The sequence below is a fragment of the Scyliorhinus torazame genome, chromosome 2, assembly GCF_047496885.1.
Source record: "Scyliorhinus torazame isolate Kashiwa2021f chromosome 2, sScyTor2.1, whole genome shotgun sequence".
In the NCBI taxonomy this organism is placed as follows: Eukaryota; Metazoa; Chordata; class Chondrichthyes; order Carcharhiniformes; family Scyliorhinidae; genus Scyliorhinus; species Scyliorhinus torazame.
The window spans coordinates 86,952,208-86,977,335 of NC_092708.1; the positions used below are offsets into that span (position 1 = coordinate 86,952,208).

General features: G+C 45.9%; 1 protein-coding gene across 4 annotated transcripts in view; it reads left to right on the forward strand.

The window, feature by feature from the left end:
• Positions 1 to 259: 259 nt before the first annotated feature.
• LOC140389431 (bile salt export pump-like) overlaps positions 260 to 25,128 on the forward strand; it is a 155,297-nt gene continuing 130,428 nt past the window's right edge. For 3 of the 4 annotated variants that reach the window (XM_072473575.1, XM_072473581.1, XM_072473588.1), the window contains exons 1-5: positions 260 to 358; positions 7,672 to 7,790; positions 23,308 to 23,329; positions 23,502 to 23,561; positions 23,675 to 23,723. In XM_072473575.1, coding sequence (XP_072329676.1) covers positions 7,715 to 7,790; positions 23,308 to 23,329; positions 23,502 to 23,561; positions 23,675 to 23,723 — 207 coding nt within the window. In that variant the 5' untranslated portion in view covers positions 260 to 358; positions 7,672 to 7,714. The remainder of the gene's footprint in view (positions 359 to 7,671; positions 7,791 to 23,307; positions 23,330 to 23,501; positions 23,562 to 23,674; positions 23,724 to 25,128) is intronic. The other variant, XM_072473584.1, reaches the window with a different exon arrangement.

Genomic DNA, 25,128 nt, shown 5'->3' on the forward strand with positions numbered 1-25,128 from the left:
GCAGAAAGATATTGAAAATCCACATTTCTAATTCCGTTCACATTTGTAGAAGTAACAAAACTGAATATGACCTCATAAATGAGAAGCAAATTAAGTGATGGGAGGTTTTCTTATTACCAGCTGACTGTGCATGCTTGTTTGTAATTATTTGCCACCAGCAGGACTTGCAAAATATCATTGACCTATTGGATACAATAAACTTCAAGTCATTTACCTTCACCTTTAGGCAGATAAATATTCGTATTCAAACTTTAAAGCTATTGGTTGCTAGTTTTGAAAGTAGTGAGCAGACCAGTGGCAACACAAATCATAGCTCAGAGTAGCCATGCGAGTGGATTCTGTTTTCTACATTGAATAGGTATGTTAGACAGATTTAATTGTCGATCTGTTATCCTCAAGCACAACAATATTGTTGAAATGCAGTATAGTTTTGACAATAATAAGATGTAATATGTTATTTTGCTAAATGTTCCAATTAAGCTGGTTATTACCACATGTATAGATCATAACTAGTTCTTTTGTAAGATTTTCAAAGGCTTTGATGTATGGGGCGACATGCTGGCACAGTGGTTAGCACTGCTGCCTTACAGCACCAGAGGCCTGAGTTCAATTCCGTCGTTTGGTGTCTGTCTGTGTAGAGTTTGCACTTTCTCCCCGTGTCTGAATCGGTTTCCTCTGGGTGTCCTGGTTTCCTCCAACAGTCCAAAGTTGTGCAGGTTAGGTGGGGTTATGGGGTGACAAGGATTGGGTAGGGGAGTGGGCCTAGGTGCTCTTTCAGAGGGTTGGTGCAGACTCAATGGGCCGGATGGCCCCCTTCGGCACTGGAGGAATTCTCTGGTGTTATGTTGAGGAATTAGAACCATGAAGTATTTGGAAATGACTTTCTTGGCAGAAAATATTGATTTCTATGCTGCATGAATGCCGAAGTGTGTAAATTGTCGCATTATTAATATAAAATTATTACAGTATTTTTATTTTACAATTAATTCTTAAAATCATTTTCCTTTCATTTTGGTCAAACAGTTGCTGTTGGTGAAGTCAGAAAATTAGTAAAATTATCGAAATATTCCTGTGCTCCTTATTTGCACTTATCCAGTACCAAAAAAAAATGTAATTACATATTATTATTAAAACATCTTAATAAGTTCATAAGTTCATAAGATACAGGAGCAGAATTAGGCCATTTGGCCCATCAAGTCTGCTCCGCCATTCAATCATGGCTGATCGCATCCTGGCCTTAACTCCACCGTCCTACCTATTCACCATAACCCTTCAACCCATTGCCAATTAAAAATCTGTCTAACCACTCTTTAAATTAACTCATTGTCCCAGCATCCACCGCACTTTGGGGTAGCGAATTCCACAGATTCACACCCCTTTGGGAGAAGTAGTTACTCCCCATCTCTGATTTAAATTTGCTACCCGTTATCCTGACACTATGATCTCTCGTTCTGAATGTCCCACAAGAGGAAGCATCAGCTCCCATCTACTTTATCCAAACCTTTTATTGTCTTGTATACCTCAATTTAATCTCCCCTCATTCTTCTAAACTCTACAGAGTATAGGCCTAAACTTTTCAATCTCTCTTCATATGACAAACCCTCTCATCTCTGGAATCAACCTAATGAATCTCCCCTGAACTGCCTCCAATATCACATCATTCCTCAAATAAAGGGACCAAAACCAAATCTTCTTGCTAAATTGCCCCTTAGAGTCTAAAAATGTTAGATGGGGTTACGGGGAAAGGGTGGGGGCATGGGTCTAGATTGGGTGCTCTTTCAAAGGGCCGGTGCAGTCTTGTTAGGCTGAATAGCCTCCTTCTGCACTATAGGAATTCTAATCAAAGTGAGCTGGGATTTTTGGAGCTGAGATCTCATTTTGATAGCTCTTAACTGTGACAAACAATTATGGAATCTCATGATTCAACACAAATGAACCAAGAAGATAAATAATTATATATATTATTGTTTGTTTCCTTTCCCATCTTAAAGAGTCTGGCATATTGCACTAAATTAATCATTATTTGGAGACTCCTAGCTCTCATAATGTTAACTCAAGGAACTTGACATTTACTAGAGTATGTCGGGTTGGGTGTTCCGATACACAAATGGTCCAACACAGTTGTAGATGGTACAACTCTGTTTTATTGTCTTAAACAATAACAACTAATAACTGCTGGCTGAGGTTTGTGCTTCACCAGCTAACCTGTGGACCCAGCCCTATCACTATCTTGATGAGGCACTCAGCACATAGTGTATGTCTGAGTGGCACGCTGTGAGCTCTGTGCTCTGAGCTATCTCCTGGTAGAATGAATGAAATTAAAATTAAAATCACTTATTGTCACAAGTAGGCTTCAAATGAAGTTACTGTGAAAAGCCCCGAGTCGCCACATTCCGACACCTGTTCATGGAGGCTGGTACAGGAATTGAACCGTGCTGCTGGCCTGCCTTGGTCTGCTTTAAAAGCCAGCGATTTAGCCCTGTGTGCTAAACCAGCCCCTATGAGCAGGAACTGTGGTGTTCCCTGTTTTATAGTGCGTGTGCTCTCACTGGTGATTGGCTGCGATGTTGTGCGTGTGTTGGTTGGTCCAACTACCTGTCCATCAGTGTGTGTGTGATTGCACCATGCTAATGTGGATATCATGACAGAGTAATGGTTTGACAACTCCTTGCAACAATGCTTCAGTTTCTTCGAATGATTTAAGAGGCTGAAATATTCTGCCAGTTGTTAAATCCAGGCAAGAATGTCGAAAAGATCTGGAGCCAGATTCTCCGTTCCTGAAACTGTTGACGCTGGGGCAGGATTAGTGAACTTCAATGACAGCAATATTGGCGCTGCACCTAGACCAATTCATCGATTGTTGAGGGCCTATCACCGGCACCATGTGGACTAAGATTAATTACAATGACAAATGGTGTTGGATTTGACGGCTTCAGGTTTGACACTCAAGAGGCTGGCATGCTCGGCCCAGGACCGCAAGAAACTTCAGAGAGTCGTGAACACCGCCCAGTCCATCACACGAACCTGCCTCCCATCCATTGACTCCATCTACACCTCCCGCTGCCTGGGGAAAGCGGGCAGTATAATCAAAGATCCCTCCCACCCGGCTTACTCACTCTTCCAACTTCTTCCATCGGGCAGGAGATACAGAAGTCTGAGAACACGCACGAACAGACTCAAAAACAGCTTCTTCCCCACTGTCACCAGACTCCTAAATGACCCTCTTATGGACTGATTTCATGAACACTACACCCTGTATGCTTCATCCGATGCCAGTGCTTTTGTAGTTACATTGTATATGTTGTGTTGCCCTATTATGTATTTTCTTTTATTCCCTTTTCTTCTCATGTACTTAATGATCTGTTGAGCTGCTCGCAGAAAAATACTTTTCACTGTACCTCGGTACACGTGACAATTAACAAATCCAATCCAATCCAATCCAATTAGTTGATAACTAATCAAATATGTCCTGTCAAATTAACAATATTTCATAATCCTCCCCATGTGTGCATGGGTTTCCTCCGGGTGCTCCGGTTTCCTCCCACAGTCTAAAGATGTACAGGTTAGGTGGATTGGCCATGATAAATTGCCCTTAGTGTCCAAAATTGCCCTTAGTGTTGGGTGGGGTTACTGGGTTATGGGGATAGGGTGGAGGTGATGACCTTGGGTAGGGTGCTCTTTCCAAGAGCCGGTGCAGACTCGATGGGCCAATTGGCCTCCTTCTACACTGTAAATTCTATGATTCTATGATAATGCTATGAAAGCAAAATGTGTACTCCCTGGTTTGTTTAACCATTGTGGTGGGATCACCTATAGGGTGCACACTAGCAATCACTGCATTATACCTTTGCTGCTCTTAATATATGCTGCCTATATATTGGATGATGTCTATAACTAGATGCCAACAATGGGTATTATCACCTTGCTCAGATCTGAATTGATCAGTGAACCTTGAAAGGAGAAAAAATATCATGCAAGATTGAGTGAGACGGTTAAGTGATAGGGTATTGGAAAAAGGGACCCAGAAGCAGGAGCAGATGTTTAACCTTCCTGGCCCTTGGTATCTGCTCATATTGAATAGTGAGGAAGCATGCCGGTTGTATAGTTGGACAGGGAAAAACAGAACCTTTTATTCTGTGGCAGAATATAACTGTTCGTGGCGCTCGGGAAGAGAGCAATTTTATAATGCAAAAAAGCTCTTTCCTGTCCACACCACTACATCACGATGCCTAGAGGCATTTGTTTGGTAGGTCATTAAGCAGTAGCACCATGTTGATATGGGGGCTATAATCTGTTCATGATTCTCACTTAGAGCTATCAGGTGTAATTTAGCTGCAGACTCACTTAACATTTTTTCATTCAAGTGAAGTGGGCTTCGCTGGCTAGGCCAGCAGTAATGCCCATCCTTAGTTGCCCTTGAGAAGGTGGTGATGAGCTGCCTTCTTGAAGTGCTGAAGTCCATGTGGTGTAGGTACACCCACAGTGCTGTTGGGGAGCGGGTTCTAAAACTTTGCCCCAGCGAGAGTGAAGGAACGGTGATGTATTTCCAAGTCATGATGGTAAGTGGCTTGGAGGGGAATCTCCAGGTGGTGGTGTTCCCATGTATCTGTTGCCCTTGCCCTTCAAGTTGGTAGTGATTGTGGGTTTGGAAGGTACTGCCTAAGGAGCCTTGGTGAGTTCTTGCAGTGCATCCTGTAGATGCGACACACTTCTGCTACTGTGCACCGGTGGTGGAGGAAGTGATTGTTTGAGTGAGGGTGCTAATCAAGCAGGCTGCTTTGTCTTAGATGGTGTTGGGTTTCTTGAGTGTTGTTAGAGCTGCACTCATCCAAGTAAGTAGAGAGTATTCCATCACACTCCTGACTTATGCCTTGTAGATGATGGACAGGCTTTGGGGAGCCTTGAAGTCACTTACTTGCACAAGATTTCTAGCCTGCCATTTCTGATGGTGTACCTAACAATTCTCACACTCACATTTGTCCATAAGACCATAAGACCATAAAAAATAAGAAACACAAAGGAAATCAGAAGCACAAAGGGACTTGGGAGTCCTTGTTCACGATTCTCTTAAGGTTAATGCGCAGGTTCAGTCGGTAGTTAGGAAGGCAAATGCAATGTTAGCATTCATGTCAAGAGGGCTAGAATACAAGATCAGGGATGTACTTCTGAGGCTGTATAAGGGTCTGGTCAGACCCCATTTGGAGTATTGTGAGCAGTTTTCGGCCCCATATCTAAGGAAGGATGTGCTGGCTTTGGAAAGGGCCCAGAGGAGGTTCACAAGAATGATCCCTAGAATGAAGAACTTGTCGTATGAAGAACAGTTGAGGACTCTGGGTCTGTACCCGTTGGAGTTTAGAAAGATGAGGGGGGATCTTATTGAAACTTACAGGATATTGCGAGGCCTGGATAGAGTGGACGTGGAGAGGATGTTTCCACTTGTAGGAAAAACTGGAACCAGAGGACACCATCTCAGACTAAAGGGACGATCCTTTAAAACAGAGATGAGGAGGAATTTCTTCAGCCAGAGGGTGGTAAATCTGTGGAACTCTTTGCCACAGAAGGCTATGGAGGCCAAATCACTGAGTGTCTTTAAGACAGAGATATATAGGTTCTTGATTAATAAGGGGATCAGGGGTTATGGGGAAAAAGCAGGAGAATGAGGATGAGAAAATATAAGTCATGATTGAATGGCAGAGCAGACTCGATGGGCCGAGTGGCCTAATTCTGCTCCTATGTCTTATGGTCTTATGATCTTATAGCTTCTTGTAGCAATTGTATTTCTATGGCTAGTTCAGTTGAGTTTCTGATCAATGATATCCCCCATGATTTTGATAGTAGGGATTCAGTGATGGTAATGCCTTTGAATGTCAAGGGACAATAGTTAGATTCTCTCTTATTGGAGATGATCATTGCTTGGCACTTGTGTGGTGTGAATGTTACTTGCCACTTTTCAGCACATGCCTGGATATTGTGCAGGTCTTTATGAATTAAGACATGGACTGTTTCAGTGTCTGAGGAGTTGCGAATGGTGCTGAATATTTTGTGATCATCAGTGAAAATCCCCACTTCTGACCTTATGATGGAAGAGAGGTCATTGATAAAGCAGCTGAAGATTGTTGGGCCCAGGACATTACCCTGAGGAACTTCTGCAGTGCTGTCCTGGAGCTGAGATGACTGACCTCCAATAACCCTAATTATTTTCCTTTGTGCTAAGTATAACTCCAACCAGTGGAGAGTTTTGCCACAATTTCCATTTTCTAGGGCTCCTTGATGCTATACTCAGTCAAATGCAGCTTTGATGTCAAGGGCAGTCACTCTCCCTTTACCTCAAGAGTTCAGTTCTTTTGTTCATGTTTTAACCAAGGCTGTAATGAGGTCAGGAGCAGAGTGACCCTGGCAGAAGTCAAACTGAGCATCAGTGAGCAGGTTATTTCTAAGCAAGTACCACTTGGTAACATTGTTGATGTTCCGTTCTTCAATTCATCTTTACCGATGATTGAACAGCCATTGCTATGTAAATTACATTTCTGGCCCCTCTTCAGGCACAATCAGATGTAAACAAGAATATTGGGGTAATTCTATTCAGGTCCAGAATTGGTTAAAGGATTCGTGTCTAATCTTTCATTGAATTAATGCAAGCAATATTTGGGAGCAAGTGCAGGAACATCTATCTTCCACCTTATGCCTCACAATGAGCAACTCCATGGAATATCTGTTAACATGATACATACCAGGAGCTTGGTGTGCTTTCTGATCTCCTGATCCCCTTCCAAGATGCCCAGTCTATTTAACCATTTTATTATTATTGTATGTTCTTCCATGTTTACATAGATGCCCTATGGTGAAGTATGAGTTCAGCATTGAAACATAGTATCAACAGGGGCTGAGTCAGACCCATGGAAATTCCTTCCAATGGTACATTCTCTTTCTCGTTATGGAATGGGTAACACTATCATTTCACTTTGCTACAAGGGTTCCTTTCTATGCAATTGGACTGCAGTTTGTTTATCATAAATGATCTCTTGGTTGAAAGGTTAACCAGCCAGCCATCTCAGGACTCTACTTAAGATGGTAGCAGCTGGAGAACCAGCATAAATAGGACAAAAAGTGACACAGTGCCATTTTCAGAGTGCTCTGGGCACAGTGAGTTAAAATCAGCCCTACTGTATCTGTAATAATATGCTATTTCCATGACCTCTTTTTCATATTTACAGCTGGTATTCCAATATAAATCCTCAACAACTGCCCTTTACAATGGTTACCATTCCGTCTCGCCTCATCTCGAAAACTGGGATGTTCTTGTTCCATTGTTCTATCCCCACAAATTCTGTATTCTCAACAGCTGGATTAATAAAGTTCATTCTGGTTAAATGGCCAGTTAGCCGTTTGTCATGACTAGTTGCTATTTCTTTCATTCTCAGTGACAAAATCATATTCTCAAAAAAAAACACATATCATGTCGCAATTATCATTATTATTGTTGTGATTTGGTCAGTGAGTTATAAATTACCGGGGTGTGAAATTTTCTCTCATTCTTGTACTGAGAGGGAAATCGGCAATCATTCAGAATTAGGCAGTAACTGTTAATTTTATTTATAATTTCATTGTTATCACTTGTTTCTGAGCTGCGATGTTCTTTGTATCTGTGCTTAAATGTTCCCTTGTTTTCAGTCAATCAACAGCTCAGTAGCCTGTGAAAGCAAAAATCTGGAAAATGTCAAACTCCGTTGTTCTGCGTCGCTTTCGAACACATGGTGAAGATAACAATGCATTTGAGTCTGAATACCTAGGTAACAAGAACGTGTAGGAGTAACTTCTTTGTTTCTGTAAAAACTGTGCTCTCACAACAACGCTTAGAAAAATTACATCCTGATCTTTTAAAAATTGCCTAGGCATTTTGCCAATAATTTATTTTGTTCATTTTCTGAAATTCCTATTTAATTTTGATGTGGAATTTCTGTGGTCATAAGAAATAGGAGCAGGAGTAGGCCATTCAGCCCATCGAGCCTGATCCTCCACTGAATAAGATCATGGCTGGTCTGATTGTGGCCTTAACTCCAATTTCCTCTGTTACCCATAACCCTTAATTCCTTTGTCAATCAAAATAATGTCTGACTCAGCCTTGAATATGTTCAATGACGCAACCTCCACTACTCTCTGTGAAAAGGGAATTCCAAAGGCTAACAAACCTCTTGAGAGAAAAAAATCCTCCTCATCTCTGTCTTAAATGGGAGACCCCATTATTTTGACTCTGTGCCCCTTACTCCTTATTCTGACTCTGTGCCCCTTAGTTTTTGATTCCAGCATGAGAGAGCACCCACCCTTCCAGTATCTATCCTGTCAAGCTCCGTCAGAATTTAATAGGTTGAAATAAGATCGCCTTTCGTTCTTCTAAACTACAATGAGTATTGGCCCAACCAACGTAAACTTTCCTCATCAGACAAATATATTCATTCTTAAGTAAAGAGAGCAAATTTGTACACAGGACTGCAGGTGGTGGTCTCTCCACTGCCCTGGCAGCTGTAGCAAGTTTATACGCTATACCTTTTGCAATAAAGGCCAATATTCCATTTGCCTTCCCAATTACTTGCTGTACCTGCATGCTAACATTTTGTGATTTGTGTACAAGGACACTAGGATCTCTCTGTACTGTGGCACTCTGCAATCTCTATTTAAATAATATTTTATTCGTCTATTCTTCCTGCTAAAGTGGACAACCTCACATGTTCCCACATAATACTGCATCTGCCAGTTTTTTTTGCCTATTCATTTAACCTATCTGTGTCGCTTCGCAAACTTTTTGTATGCTCCTCACAACTTGCTTTCCTACCTCTGTATTGACAGCAAATTTAGCTACAATACTGTAAAGTCTGTCCTTTCATCCAAAACATTAATACAGATCATAAATAGCTGGAGCACCAACTCTGAACCATGTAACACTCCACGAGTCACAATTTGCAAGTTGAAAATTATCCATTTATCCCAACTCTCTCCTGTTAATTAGCCCATCCTCTATCCACGTTAAACTATCACCCCCAACACAGGGGCCGGGATTCTCTGACCCTGAATCCCTGGGGGGAGCACGAGAATCGTGCCACGCTGCCCCGATGACGGCTCGCCGATTCTCCGGCACCGATTTTCGGGTGCCCGCGAGATCGCCGCCACGCCGGTCGGTGGCCGTTGAAAGCGTTTCCCCCCCACCCCCGCTGATTCTCCGGGCCTCGACAGGCTGAGTGCCCGCCAAGTTTGGCCGAGTTCCGCCGGCGTGGGTTACTATGGTCCCACCCGGCGGGACCTCGGACTACGGTTTGCGAGGGCCGTCCTGGTTGGGGGGGCGGGGGGGGGGGGGGGAATCCTCCACGGTGGCCTGGCGATCGGCGGGCGGGCTGGTTCTATGGGGGCCTATGTTCCTCAGCACCGGGCCCCTGTATTACCCGGGGGCTGGGGCGGAGACGGGAACCCACATGCATGCACAAACTCGTGCCGGCCATGGCGTGCATGCACGAATTCCCGCCGGCTGTGGCGCACCGGCTTTCGCTGCCGGAGCTGCGGAGACCACTCTGGCACCATACTAGCCACCTGGGAAGGGGTGGATAGCTGCCAGGTGAGGCCCGTTGATGCCGGAGTAGCTCGTGCCACTTTTCACACCGGCATCACGCCATGTTTGGAGAATCCCGGCCATGAACTCCTACCTTGTGAAGTAACTTTTTATATGGCACCTTACTGAATATTCTTTGGAAATCCAAATCCAAATACATCACATTTACTGGTTTTCTTTTGTCCACTCTGCTTGTTACATCCTCAAAGATCTCAAATAAATTTTTCACACACAATTTCCCTTTCACAAAACCTTGCTGACTCTGCCTGATTACATAATTATCTTCTAAATACCCTACTACTTCGTCCTTAATAATGGATTACGAAACTTTCCCAATGACATGTTTGACTAACTGCCTATATTTCCTGCTTTCTGTTTTCCTCCTTTCCTGAATAGTGGCGCTCCATTTGCATTTTTCCAATCTGCTCGGACCTTTCCAGAATTTAGGTAAGTGGGGAAGATTACAGCCATTGCAACCTTACGTCAGTGGTAGGGAAATTACTGGAGAGGATTCTTCGAGACAGGATCTACTCCCATTTGGAAGCAAGTGGATGTATGAGCGAGAGACAGCACGGTTTTGTGAAGGGGAGGTCATGTCTCACTAACTTGATAGAGCTTTTTGAGGAGGTCACAAAGATGGTTGATGCAGGTAGGGTAGTGGATGTTGTCTACATGGATTTCAGTAAGGCCTTTGACAAGGTCCCTCATGGCAGACTGGTACAAAAGATGAAGACACATGGGATCAGAGGTGAGCTGGCAAGATGGATAGGCAATAGAAGGCAGAGAGTAGCAATGGAAGGGTGCTTTTCTGATTGGAGGGCTGTGACTAGTGGTGTTCCGCAGGGATCAATACTGGGACCATTGCTTTTCGTAGTATATATAAATGATTTGGAGGAAAATGTAACTGGTCTGATTAGTAAGTTTGCGGACGACACAAAGGTTGTGGATTTGCGGATAGCGATGAGAACTGTCAGAGGATACAGCAGGATTTAGATCGTTTGGAGACTTGGGCGGAGAGATGGCAGATGGAGTTTAATCCGGACAAATGTGAGATAATGTATTTTGGAAGGTCTAATACAGGTGGGGAATATACAATGAAAGGTAGAACCCTCAAGAGTATTGACAGCCAGAGAAATCTAGGTGTACAGGTCCACAGATCACTGAAAAGGGCAACACAGGTGGAGAAGGTAGTCAAGAAGGCATATGGCATGCTTGCCTTCATTGGCCGGGGCATTGAGTATTAAAATTGGCAAGTCATGTTGCAGCTGTATAGAACCTTAGTTAGGCCACACTTGGAGTATAGTGTTCAATTCTGGTCGCCACACTACCAGAAGGATGTGGAGGCTTTGGAGAGGGTGCAGAAGAGATTTACCAGGATGTTGCCTGGTATGGAGGGCATAAGCTATGAGGAGAGGTTGAATAAACTCGGTTTGTTCTCACTGGAACGATGGAGGTTGAGGGGCGACCTGATAGAGGTCTACAAAATTCTGAGGGGCACAGACAGAGTGGATGGTCAGGGACTTTTTCCCAGGGTGGAGGGGTCAATTACTAGGGGGCATAGGTTTAAGGTGCGAAGGGCAAGGTTTAGAGGAGATGTACGAGGCAAGTTTTTTACACAGAGGGTAGTGGGTGCCTGGAACCCGCTACCGGAGGAGGTGGTGGAAGCAAGGACGATAGTGACGTTTAAGGGGCATCTTGACAAATACATGAATAGGATGGGAATAGAGCCATACGGACCACGGAAGTGTAGAAGATTTTAGTTTAGACGGGCAGCATGGTCGGCGCAGGCTTGGAGAGCCAAAGGGCCTGTTCCTGTGCTGTACTTTTCTTTGTTCTTTGTTCACCCACTTTCTCTGCAGCCACTTCTATTAGGAATCCAGGATGCAAGCCATCAGGTCTAAGCTACTTCTCAGCTTTTCGTGCCATTGTTTTTCTAGTACTTTTTCTCTGGTGATCGTGATTCTTTTAAGTTCCTCTCTCTTGATTTTCTACTGTTCTTAGAATGTTTTCTGTGTGATCTACTGTGGAGACAGATACAAAGTACTCTGTCATTTCTGTGACTCTCTTTATTAATTCCCCACTCTCACCCTCCCAGGGGCCAACGCTTATTTTAACAACAAAAACAGAACATACTGAACAATCTCAGCAGGCCTGGCAGTGTCTGTGAAGAGAAAAGAGAGCTGATGTTTCGAGTCAGGATGACTCTGATTACTTCAGCTACTTTCTTCCTTTTTATATGCTTGTAGGAACGTTTAATGCTTGTTTTTATTTTTTATTTTTTGTTCATTTATCTTGATTATTTTCTACTTGTTAGGAAATAGAGATAGATTTAAATAAGCTATATTTATATTAATATCTGTTGGGCATAACCAAAGCTTTAAATTTTAGTTTCATTTTAAAAGTTGCCTGTAAGTTTGTGGAAACGTTTTAAATGCCTGCGTGGTGAATGAGATTTACGACCCTGAAGAAAACGCAGGATATAAAAAATCTGGGCTGTTGCCTCATAACAGAGCGGCCACTGTAGAACAGAAAGCAATTTGAGTAGTTGAAGGAATGCAACCAAGAAATAAGAAGCTGGAACTGCTGAAACAATAGATAGCAGGGAAATTGCAGAGAGCAGGTCCCAAACTAAAGAACAGAAAAGTCCTGAAACCAGGGAGAGGGAAAGAAGCCAATTCTAAGAAGAGCTTCTGATCAAAGGAACAAAGAACAGGAAGCTGGAAAAAAAAGGTTCTCTTCCGTGAAGTTAAGACTGAAGAACAGAGGTGAAGGTTAGGTGGATTGGCCATGCTAAATTACCCGTAGTGTCCATAAGGGTTGGGAGGGGTTATTGGGTTGCAGGGATAAGGTGGAAGTGAGGGATTAATGTGGGTCGGTGCAGACTCGATGGGCCGAATGGCCTCCTTCTGCATTGTATGTTCTATGTAAACAGAGAGAGACTCCAATTTGAAAAGACAACGATGCAGACATCAAACATAAAGCGAAGTGGGCTTGCGAGAAGTCAGAGATCTGAGGTGGCTAGAAGGTTGATGACTCCTTACCATGGGCCTGTGAAGCAGTCGTGTTCTGTTGGCATGGCTGGGTATCTGAGAGATTGTGTGGAAAGGAAACTTGAAGGGCAATGGAACGCTGGAAAGAGAGGTTGATATCCTGGCAGTGAGTCCTTGGTGAAGACATCAGGGGGAAAGAGTCATTTGGGGAAGGATTCCGAGGTGTGTTGTTTAAGAACAGAGATTGAAAACCCTTCAATTGAAGAGTTCCAGAGAGATCAGTTGACTCAATGTAGCAAGCGTCTGGTAGGAAGTGATGAGAAATCTGTAGAAGTTGTTTTGGATGGCATCTGTCACATGGTATCAGAGTGTGGAGTGTCCAACCACAGTTTGGTTTACATGGACTGTGTACTTCTGGCACATTGGAGTATAAGTTGGATTTTGTAACTTGTGTTAGCCATACAAATCTGTATATATCTGCGAAGGTACAGTGAGGTGCAGGAGTAATGTATTATAATTCATGTTCTCCTATTTCAGACCATAAGACATTGGAGCAGAATTAGGCCATTCGGCCCATCGGATCTGCTCCGCCATTCAATCATGGCTGATATGTTTCTCATCCCCATTCTCCTGCCTTCTCACCAAAACCCCTGATCCCCTTATTAATCAAGAATCTATGTATCTTTGTCTTAAAATACTCATTAATTTGGCCTCCACAGCCTTCTGTGGCAAAGAGTTCCACAGATTCATCACCCTCTGGCTGAGGAAATTCCTCCTCATCTCAATTTTAAAGGATTGTCCCTTCAGTCTGGGGCTGTGCTCAAAGATTCTAGTTTTTCCTACTAGTGGAAACATCCACTCCTCGATCACTCTATCTCGGCCTCTCAGTAAGTTTCAATAAGTTCTCCCCTCATCTTTCTAAACTCCAGTGAGTACAGACCCAGAGTCGTCAACCGCTCCTCATATGACAAGCTCCTCATTCCCCAGATAATTCTTGTGAACCTCCTCTGGAACCTTTCCAAGCCCAGAACATCCTTTCTCAGATACGGGGCCCAAAACTGCTCACAATACTCCAAATGGGGTCTGACCAGAGCCTTATACAGCCTCAGAAGTACATCCCTGTCTTGTATTCCAGCCCTCTCTACATGAATGCTAACATTGCATTTGCCTTCCTGACTGCCGACTGAACCTGCACATTAACCGTAAGAGACTCATGAACAAGGGCTCCCAAGTTCCTTTGTGCTTTTTATTTCCTAAGCATTTCCCCATTTAGAAAGTAGTCTATGCCTCCATTCTTCTTACCAAAGTACATGACTTCATACCTTTCCATATTGTATTCCATCTGTCATTTCTTTGCCCACTCTCCTAACCTGTCAAAGTCCTTCTGCAGCCCCCCTGCTTCCTCAATATTACCTGTCCCTCTACAGATCTTTGTATCATCAGCAAACTTAGCAACAGTGCCTTCAGTTCCTTCTTCCAGTTCGTTAATGTATATTATGAAAAGTTGTCGTCCCAACACTGACCCTGAGGCACACCGGCTGCCATCCTGAAAAAGACTCCTTTGTCCCAACTCTTTGCCTTCTGCCAGTCAGCCATTCCTCTATCCATGCCAGGATCTTACCCTTAACACCATGGGCTAATAACTTATTTGATATCTTCATGTATGGCATGTCAAAGGTCTTCTGGAAATCTAAATAGATCATGTCCATTGGTTCTCCTTTGTCTATCCTCCTTGTTACTTCCTCAAAGAATTCTAACAGATTTTTCAGACATGACCTCCCCTTGATGAAGCCATGCTGACTCAGTCCTATTTTACCATGCACTTCCAAGTATTCCATGATCTCATTTTAATAATTGACACTAGAATCTTACCAAGGACCGAAGTCAGGCTAACCGGCCTATAATTTCCCGTCTTCTGCCTCCCTCCCGTCTTAAACAGGGGTGTTACATTAGCCACTTTCTAGTGTTCTGGGACCGTCCCTGATTCCTGAATAACTGTTATATTATTTTATTTAAAGTAGACATACAGCGGATGCTTCCTCTTGTGGAGCGTTCTAGAACGAGAGGTCATAGCTTTAAGATAAGGCGTAGCAGATTTAAAACAGAGATGAAAATAAATAATTTCTCTCAAAGTGTCGTGAATCTGTGGAATTATCTACCCCAGAGTGCGGCGGATGCTGGGGCATTGAGTAAATTCAAGGAGGAGATGGATAGATTTTTAATTAGTAATGGGTTGAAGGGTTACAGAGAACGGGCAGAAAAGTGGAGTTGAGGCCGAGTTGCGATCAGCCATGATTATATTGAATGGGGTGGACCAGGCTCGAGGGGCTGAATTCCCTACTCCTGCTCCTAGTTCTTGTGTTTTTATCAGCAGATCCTGTGACGCTGTTCAGTTGCCAGGTTCCATATACCTAAATAAAAAACAAAAGTTAAGAAGCAGGATTCTCTAAGCCCGTGCCGGGTCGGAGAATTGGCGGGGGCGCGCAAGATTCCCGCCACGCCACTCCGACGCCGGGACTCCGATTCTCCGACCGGGCCAGAGCCGCGCGAACGCTGAGTGCGCCGCGCGTGCTGGAGAATCGCCGGAAGTGGCGTGACGTGCTGGCCCTCGGGCCTGCAGCGATTCCCTCCATCCCACCACCCTCACCCCACCCACCATCGGATAACAGGGCTGTGTTCATGAATAGGACGGTGTCCTACTCCATGATAGGCGGTCTGTGACCACCGGATGAGGATCCTGCACGTCTGCGCCCTGTACCCGAGCAGTGTACATGACTCGTTCATATTGGCACAATCCTTCATCCCCGCCATGTTCGAGGGACACCCCTGCCAAGCTGCGGGGCTGGTTGCTGGGCGACGGGTTACCTGTTGTGGTCATGGCTGATGACGCCTATACGGAGGCCACAGACTGACGCGGAGCACCGCTACAACGATGCCCATTGTGTGACTAGGGGTGTGGTTAAGAGGTGCTACAGGCTGACGAAGATGCGCTTCAGGTGCCTTGACCGCTCTGGAGAGGCCCTCGTTGTAGTATGCTGCATCCTGCACAATATAGCCCAGCAGAGGGGCGATGTGCTGGAGGCAGACGGGGGAGAGGAGGAGAAGGAGGGAGAAGATCACGACGAAGGGAACACCTCTCCAGTTGAGGAGAATGGTGGGGGGGGCGGTGCAATGTACGGGACATAGGGGCTGGGCAGGGACAGGATGCTGCCCGACGATACCGGCCGGGCCAGCGGGCACAGGAGGAGTAGATAGTCGCACGGTTCACAGACTAGAGGGGGTATTCGCTGAGTATGGGCACGGACGGCACAGTACGGCACCCCCCACCACCCTCACCCCGCCCACTACCGACCTCCCTCACCCCTCCATCACACATCCACATGTGGCACAACGGTCAGGGCTCACACAGTCGCCAGTGGAAGCAGATCTATTGCATGGCATGGAGAATGATGACAACCTGCTCTGCAATGAGCTCCGGGCTCTACATCTTTAGACAATGTCTGACTCATGGCCACAGTTATACCCTCCACCTGAGTGGTCCCTGCATGTGACCTGGACACTGCATCGCATGGACCTGTCATCTGGCTGGGGGCAGGGTGGCAGGTGCAACCCAGGGTGATGGGGGAGCTCAACGTCTCATCACCCCTCACACACACTGGCGCTCACTTCCCACCCCAACCCCGCACGCATCGGACAGAACACAGAGGCAGCTTCTGTAGGTTTAATAGTAAGTTTAATTACAAACATTACATACACGTGCTCTAGCCCCTATAACTAGTCTGTGATCTGCACCCGTGCCAACTTACTCAGTGCCTACTTTTCTGGCCTTACGGGTCCTATGACACGGTGGTTCCCCAGAAGGTACAGCAGAGTTGGAGGTGGACTGCTGTGATTCTTGCCCTGTGACTTGGGTCCCCTTTGACATTCGTTTCCTGGGGCGGCCCGGCCTGGATGGCACCACCATGCCAACCCCTGGATTGCTTACCCATTCTGGGGACAACCCTTGTCCCTGCTCGTCTGCCCCAACAATCCACTCCTAACCCCCACCAAATGCCGAGGCCTCTGGCCGTGCGCCTGAAGGCTATTGCTGATAGGGAATCGGCATTCGTGGTTAAGTGAGCACTTCACATATCCCAAGTAGATTCCCGTGGGTGGACCGGACCATGTAGCATCTGTGAGTCATTGCCTAGCATCGCAATTAAATCTTGATGCCTGGACACTGTGCCTGAACACTGAGGGAGGCACCACCACACACAGAGCAGCCAACATCCGAACTCCCAGGAGGTGGGACACAGCTCCGGGGACATGTCCATGGCCGGAGAGTGGGTGGGTGCTACGTAAAGGGGGGGATGCCTGGAGAGATGGGCAAAGGCTTTGGACGTCAGCCTGCATTGTGGAAGAAAGTGACAGAGGCATCATAATAGTTGTGCACAAAGGCATATGATGTGTTTTGCAATTCCCCACTCTCCCAATGGCGCCACCCTCCCACCTTCCCCAACCCCTACCCCTCCAAACCCTACCTAACCCTCTACATCCTCCCCCCCTTCCCCGGTGCCCTCAGTGACCCTCAATGTGCTTGGCCCTCCTAGCGCTGCCGCTACGTCTCGGCGTCACCCCAGGATGCACACCTGAGATGGAGGCAACCGGCGCTTACCCCGTCCCATGGACGTCCTCTGGGGGCTCTGGGGCTGGAGGGCCCCGGCTTATTTGTCGGTGGCACATGCACAGCCGTGCCACCCTGTCCCATGTGTTGACTTTGAGACACGGCCTCATCAGAAGGGTGGAACCTGGGGAGTGGTGGCCACCGTCACCACTTCATGGGACGGGTCCGGGTTGGCACCCAACACCCCCTCCTCCTGGTCGTGCTCTTAAGGCCCTGGGATTCACCCTGGGATGGAGGGGCAGCTGGTTCAAGCCCCGGCTGCCCTGCATCATCTGGTTCTGCCAGCCCTGACAGTTCCTCATGGTCTGCATCATAGTGTCGACGCCCTCGGCGATGCTCCTCAGTGACTGGAACATGCTCTGCAATGCCCACCTATGACTGGGACAAGTTTTGCAGCACCCTGGCCATTCCCATCTGAGAGTGGGACATGTCCAGCAGAACCTCATCAAGCTTGGCACTGGGCGACATCCCCCAGCGAGTAAAACATTCTGCCAAGGCCCTCAGCCATGGCCTTGTTTGCATAATGATGCATCTAACTTCTTTATCACAATTAATTAATATACCATTATTACCATCATTATTATGATTGTGATATAGGACGATATACATACCCACAGGTGTATTTGTATATTATTTCCCTAATTCCATGTGTCATCCCACCTTGTAATTTCTTTTATAATCTTAATTTCCTCGCCAATTTTCTTTGTCTCTTGTTTAACCCTTACATATGTTTCAAACACTTTTTCCAGCATTCATCTTAACTCTTCGAGTTTTTCATCTAACTTCGGGATTTCTGCCAAATATTTCTCCTGCTATTGTGGGTGATAGGCAAAGTAAAATTTCTGATCTATCCTTAACAATGCCATAGTGTTTTGCATAACTTGGGCGGTAAATTGTGTTTCTTGGTCTGATTCAATACAATGGGGCAGTCCCAATCACGTAGTAACCTGTTGGACCAGAATGTTCACTGTGGCCATTGCCATGTTCAAGATTGTAGAAAAAGATTAAACCCCATTTGCTGAGAGTATCAATTATGACCAGGATGGACTTGTATTCCCCCTTGCACTGTGGCAGAGGATCCACATAATAAGAACATAGGAACAGGAGTAGGCCATTCAGCCCCTCGAGCCTGTCCCGCCATTCAATGAGATCATGGCTGATCTGTGACCTAACTCCATGTAGCTGCCTTTGGCCAATATCCCTCACTATCTTTGCTTAACAAAAACCTATCTAGCTCAGATTTAAAATTAACAACTGATTTAGTTTCAACTGTCGTTTGTGGGAGAGAGTTCCAAACCTCTACCATCATTTGAGGAAAGAAGTTCTTCCTAACACCTCTCCTAAACGGTTTAGCGTTAATGTTTCGACGAATCTACCTAGTTTTAGAGTCTCCGACCAGTGAAAATAGTTTATTTTTATCTACCCTGGGATGGATTCTCCGCCCCGCCACGCCATTTTTCTGCCCCAACCCGCCGGCGGGATTCTCTGTTGCCCCGGCCGGTCAATGGGGTTCCCCATTGTGGGGCAACCCCAAGCCCCGGGCGCTGGCAAAACAGAGAATCACGCCGGCGGAGAATCCCACCCCATGTCTTTCCCTGTTCATATCTTAAAATCAATTTGGAGATTAGTCTATAGGCCATCTACCAGTCGAATCTGTCTGAGAGCTGCTTTATTCAGTTCATAATGTCTCTTTTGTTTCTTCAGTGTCTCTGTTACTTGGCCTCATTTCCCAGCAGCCTTAGTGTCCCTTCACTTGGCCATGTTTCCCAGTAGGCTTTGGGCCAGGGTGACACTCTATCCTACTCATATGGGCCTTGTAAGTTGCTCCCACCAGTGACTTAGTTCCTCTGCCAATTCTTATCTCCACCTAAACTAATTCTGCATTTTGATCCCCCAAACCAAGATAATTTCTCACTACTGCACTGATCTCATTGTTAACAGAACCATCACACCTCCTTTTACTTTCCTCCTGTCCTTTTAAAATGCCAAATACCATTGAATATTCAGGTCCCAGCAGTGGTCACTTTGTAACCATGTTGTTGTAATGGTTGTACGTTCATACTTATTTATTTCTATTTGTGCTATCAATTCATCCATCTTGTTATGAATGCTGCATCCATTCAGATAAAGAGAAGAGATTGTTCTGAAAAATTAAAGCGCATGGGATTGGGGGAAATATATTGAGGTGGATAGCAAACTGGTTGGCAGCGAGGAAACAAAGAGTAGGAAGCAATGGGTCCTTTTCAAATTGGCAGGCAGTAACTAGTGAGGTGCCACAGGGATCGGTGCTGGGACCCCAGCTATTCACAATATTGGCGGGATTCTCCGCTCCCGGGACTAAGTGCCCGCGCTGTCGTGAACGCCGCCGCGTTTCACGATGGCGCAAACAGGGCCTGGGCACGACCTATTCTGGCCCCCACAGGGGGCCAGCAAGGTGCTGGAGCGGTTCACGCCGCTCCAGCCTCCTTACGCAGTGCCAAATGGGCGCCGTGCCAACCCACGCCTGCGCACTTGGGGCAGCTCATTCCTGCGCATGCGCAGTTGGGCCGCGCCATCCTGCGCATGCGTGGGGAACTTCTTACGCGCACCGGCCCCTCACCAACATGGCGCCGGAGTTCTGGGGGCGGCCACGGAAGGAGGCAGGCCCGGAGGGGGGTAGAGGCCGGCCCGCCGATCGGTGGGCCCCGATCGGGTGGCCAGACCCCATCGGAGGCCCCACCCCGATGAAGGAGCACCCCCCCTCACAGGCTGCCCCCCCCCCCCCCCAGCGTTCCCGCACAGTTCCCGCCAGCAGCGACCAGGGGTGAACGGCACCGGCGGGACTATCATTCTTTTCGGCAGCCGCTCGGCCCATCCGGGCCAGAGAATCGCCGCTTGCCGTTTGCAGCGATTCTCCGAGCGGCCCGGCGCGATTCTCACAACGCTGGTTTCGGGGGGGAAGAATCGCGTGCGGGTGTCGGGGCGGTGTGACGCGACTCGCATGGCGCCCCGGCGATTCTCCCACCCGACCTATATATTAATGATTTGGATGAGGGAATAAAATGTAACATCTCAAAGTTTGCAGATGATATCAAGTTGGGTGGGAGGGTGAACTGTGACGAGGATACAGGGATCCTACAGCATGATGTGGACAGGTTGGGCGAGTGGGCAAATCAATGGCAGATGCAGTATAGTTTGGATAAGTGTGAGGTTATTCACTTTGGAAGCAAAACCAGGAAGGCAGATTACTACCTGAATGGTTGTAAATTGGGAGAGGGGAGTGTGCAGTGGGACCTGGGTGTCCTTGTCCACAAATCGCTGAAGGTAAGCATGCAGTGCAGCAGGCGGTAAAGAAGGCTAATGGTATGTTGGCCTTCATTGCGAGAGGTTTCAAGTACAGAAGCAGGGATTTGTTGTTGCTATTATACAGGGCTATGGTGAGGCCACACCTAGAATATTGTGTGCAGTTTTGGTCTTCTTTTCTGAGGAAGGATATTCTTGCTCTCGAGGGAGTGCAGCGAAGGTTTACCAGACTGATTCTAGGGTTGGCGGGACTGTCATATGAGGAGAGATTGACTAGGTTAGGATTGTTCTCGCTGGAGTTCAGAAGAATGAGGGGGGATCTCATAGAGACTTATAAAATTCTAACAGGACAAGACAGGGTAGATGCAGGGAAGCTGTTCCCAATAGTGGTTGTGTCCAGAACTGGGGTCACAGTCTGAGGATTCAGTGTAAACCATTTCGGACAGAGATGAGGAGACATTTCTTCACCCAAAGAGTGGAATTAATTACCACAGGAAGTAGTTGATGCTAAAACACTGAATATATTCAAGAGGCGACTAGACACAGCACTTGGGGGAATGGGATCAAAGGCTATGGGGAGAAAGCAGGATTAGGCTATTGAGTTGGATGATCAGCCATGATCGTGATAAATTGTGGAGCAGGCTCGAAGGGCTAAAAGGCCTCCTCCTGCTCCTATCTTCTATGTATCTATATGTATCTATGTAAGCCCTTAATTTTGCCTGGGTACTATCTTTCCCTATTCTAAACCTATTAGCTGGTGCACTCGTTTATTTTTATGCTCAATCCCTTCCTGTCTTCCTGTGGCATTGCTCCCCTTCATTATCGTCTTGACCATTCTCTTTAACTTTCTAAATCTTCCCTCATATGAACCCTCATTCCCACTGTTTAGTTTAAAGCCCTCTCCACAGTCCTAGTTATATGATTCACCAGTACACCCGTCCCATCTCCCTGGTTCAGCTAAGGGCCATCTCAACAAGGACTGTAATTACTGTAGTGGCAACAAAATGGAGCTGATTTTAATTTTCAGGTGGCTAATTGGCACAGCACACTAGCTACCACCGTGCCATGAGGAAATATGCCAGAACCATTTCAAAACCTGGGCCTCAATTGAATAGAACCGACAATGCCTCAACCAACCAAGCTGGATTCAGACTAGCACTATGGTTGGGATTTTATGACCTCTCCTGCCCGATGAAATATTGTGCTTCCACCAAAGTAAATGGGAGTTTAAATTTCCCACCCTACTCACTGGCAGTTAACACACTATGGAAGTCTGTAAAATCCTGGCCTATACTTTATGGAGGCCACCTTGCTGGCAGCAAAGAAATTGAAAAAATAATTCCCTCAAACATTCTTCAGAAATTTGGAGTAGTATTCTCATTCTCTTGTTAATTCTTTTAATTTCACACAAATTTACTGATACCATCTTGACACAGAGTACATGTAATCTTTGCAAGGGTAAGTGTTTTGTAAGCAACATTCTAACCATATGTTCCCCTCCTAAATCCTTCCACTTCTTCAGCTTTCTCTCCTCGGAAGGGCTGCATTGCACATTCACTGGAAATGTCCCCATGCCGGCGTGGGAACGGTGGCGTTTTACACCAGAATAAATGGTGTAAAACGGCCACCGATTCCCCGTTTGGCTGGGGGCTAGCATGCCGGCGGCAGAGAGCACCCAGCTCTAGCTGCCGATATGGCTTGGAGAATTGCCGGATCCGTGGCTGCGCATGCACACGGTGGTGACCTGCAGCGGCCGCGCTGTGAAACATGGCGGTTGCCGCTTGCGGACCTGGTCAGTGAAATAGTCCCTCCTTTGGCTGGCTTGTGCGCCCCGGACCCCCCCCCCCCCCCCACACACACAGTGCCCCCAGCCTCTAATAAAGCCTGTGGATTGGCCCTCCCTGACTGTGGCAGTGCTGGACTGAGTCAGCAGCCTCCACATCAAGTTCCAACGGATGAGGCCACACATGACCGACACCGTCAGGAACTCGGCCGGTCGGGGACGGATTTCCTGAGGCCATCGATACGTGGCTTTGGAGGGGGTGGAGTATCGCTAAAGCGGCGCCCCCCCCCCAATTTGGTTGAGAACTTTGATTCTCCGGCCGATCGCCGAACGCATTTCGGCATCAGCAACCGCAGAATCCTGCCCACTGTCTCCTAGTGTTAGATTATAAAGACAGATAAATAAACTAGGTTTGTATTCCCCGAAATATAAAAGGATATATCGTGATTTGATTCAACATTTAAGGATTTTGAAAGGAATGAATAGTGTGGATGGGGATAAATACTTTTAATTGGTTGAGGACTCCAAGACATACCCTTAAATCAAAGCCAGGCCATTCAGATATTATGAAACATAAATAACATGTAAAGGATGATAGGAGCGTGAAACCGTCTCCCATAGAAAGCACCCAAACTCCATTATTAATTTTAAATCTGAGATTGGTAGTTTTGATAGCCATGGGTGTTAAAGTGGAGTTAGGAAACAGATCAACTATGATCTCATTGAACAGAATAGACTTGAAGGGCGGAATGGTCTACAATTGATGCTCTATTGTCCCTATGTTCCTTTAATCCCTTTGTTAAAAAAACACCTTACTGAATAAGCCTTTGGTCACTTATACGAATACCTCCTTCTGCAGCTCAGTTTCCATTTTTTATAATATGCCTTCGTGAGGTGCATTGATATATTTTCCACACTACAAATGATCAATTAATGCAAGTTGGTCCTTTTTTCTCCTACATTGTATGATGAGCTTTTTTTTCTATTACAGATATTGATGGTTCTCAACAAAAGTGAGTATGCTAATATAATTTACTTAGACGCTTATCAAATGAAGTGCCTTTGTACGTGTGTTTTATTCGATGGAAAATAAAGTGTTCTTTGGACACTGTTAGAATGGAAATGATTTCCTCTTTCTCACTCAGTAACTTACTCCAAGCCATATTCCTGTTTCCTGTCTTACAGAAATACCTACACGGTAAATGGACAACCCCTATCAAAAACTAAGAACAGTAATGGAGACAAGTAAGTATTATATAAATTCTTGCATATAAAATGTTGGCTACATGCTGATTGCAATTTCTTCATATTCATATATCCGAGGTTTAAATTGACATTTAATTTTGTTGTAATTAAAGATCGACACAGAAAAAAGAAAATAGCATTAGGATCGGCTTCTTTGAGCTGGTAATTCTGACTTTTCTTATTGCCAATGTTTCTGTGCTGTAAATTCTATGTAATACCTTTAAGTGTTCAGAATATTTTTCTGAAGAAAAATAATTAAACTGAAGTGAATTTCTTTGTGATTATTTTTTCCCTGGATTATAACCCAGGGATTTCAATTTTGTGCTTGACTATTTCCGGGTGAAAGTTGGCCAGTTTTTCAAAGCACTTAAATATCGCAGGCCTGAAATGACATTTTTGTGGTGCCAAAATTGGGGTAATTGTGGCTGAAGTGACCAAAACCTAGGGCATATATTAGATGCCTCAGACTTACACAATAAGGCCAAAATTTTCACTAGCTCCACTCCTCAGCCATAATGGTGCAGGAGAACCAATACTGGTGATCGTGCCCCTGAAGCCAACACCCAGAATTTTCACAGGGAAACGCGGTGGGTTGTAGTGTGCACATCCATCATTTCCAAAGATGGCTGAGCATTCTATAACTGCAGCTGCCAAACAGATGCAATTTTCTTAACTGGGATGTCCACAATGTGACTCATGAGCTTTCGACTTTTGAGGAAAAGGTGTAAAGCTGCCAGAATTATTTGGAAAGGCTGGGAGCCCCTTTGGAGACACCTATGTAGCCTTTTTGAAGAGGCTGGGTGCCCTTTGGGAGAGGTAAGGTGCTCTTTGAGATAGTTAAGTGTGGACATGAATGTGAATAAAAAACTTATAAGCTTAGCGGAACTCTCAAGCTGTCAATCATTTAAATTCTCAAGTCCTTTAATTATTTTGGCGAAAAAACAGCCTGCTAGGACTGCTTGCAATTTCACTCGCTCTCTATAGACATTAGGCTGAGGATTATCATTATAGGATTCATGCTGCATGACTGATTCCACAACCTATCATTATCACAGTGGGAAGCCTGTAAATTGACAGTTTGACAGCTTCATATGGTTATAATGGCGGAATTTAATGGAAAAATGTCTAAGTTTATTTGTGGCAGATTTTGCTGGGGGTTTCCCACCGGTTCTGCCAGCGAGTTCTCCACCTCTATCAAATGTCACTTAGTCACTTTTTTGGGCCTTGGGGAGTGTCTGACCGGTTTAGCCCACATTTGAATTTTTTTCAGTATTGGGGAGCTGAACACAGAGATCGGGCCGCCATTTTGAAAGAATGCTTCGATCTCTAAGTGAGTTTGTGGGTCACTCACCCCCCCCAAGCAATGGGCAATGTCACCCTCCACACACATGGGCACTGCCCCACACATCCCCAAGTGAGAACACCCCGCTATGGGGTCCCTGGGGGCCCCATTTCAGTCTTCCCCACGCCCCCCTAGAGGCCCCCCTCCAGGACCCCCACCCATCACCCCCCCCACATCCCAGAGACCCCAACCTACCTGCCCTGCACCTCCCCACCTTCTATCCCC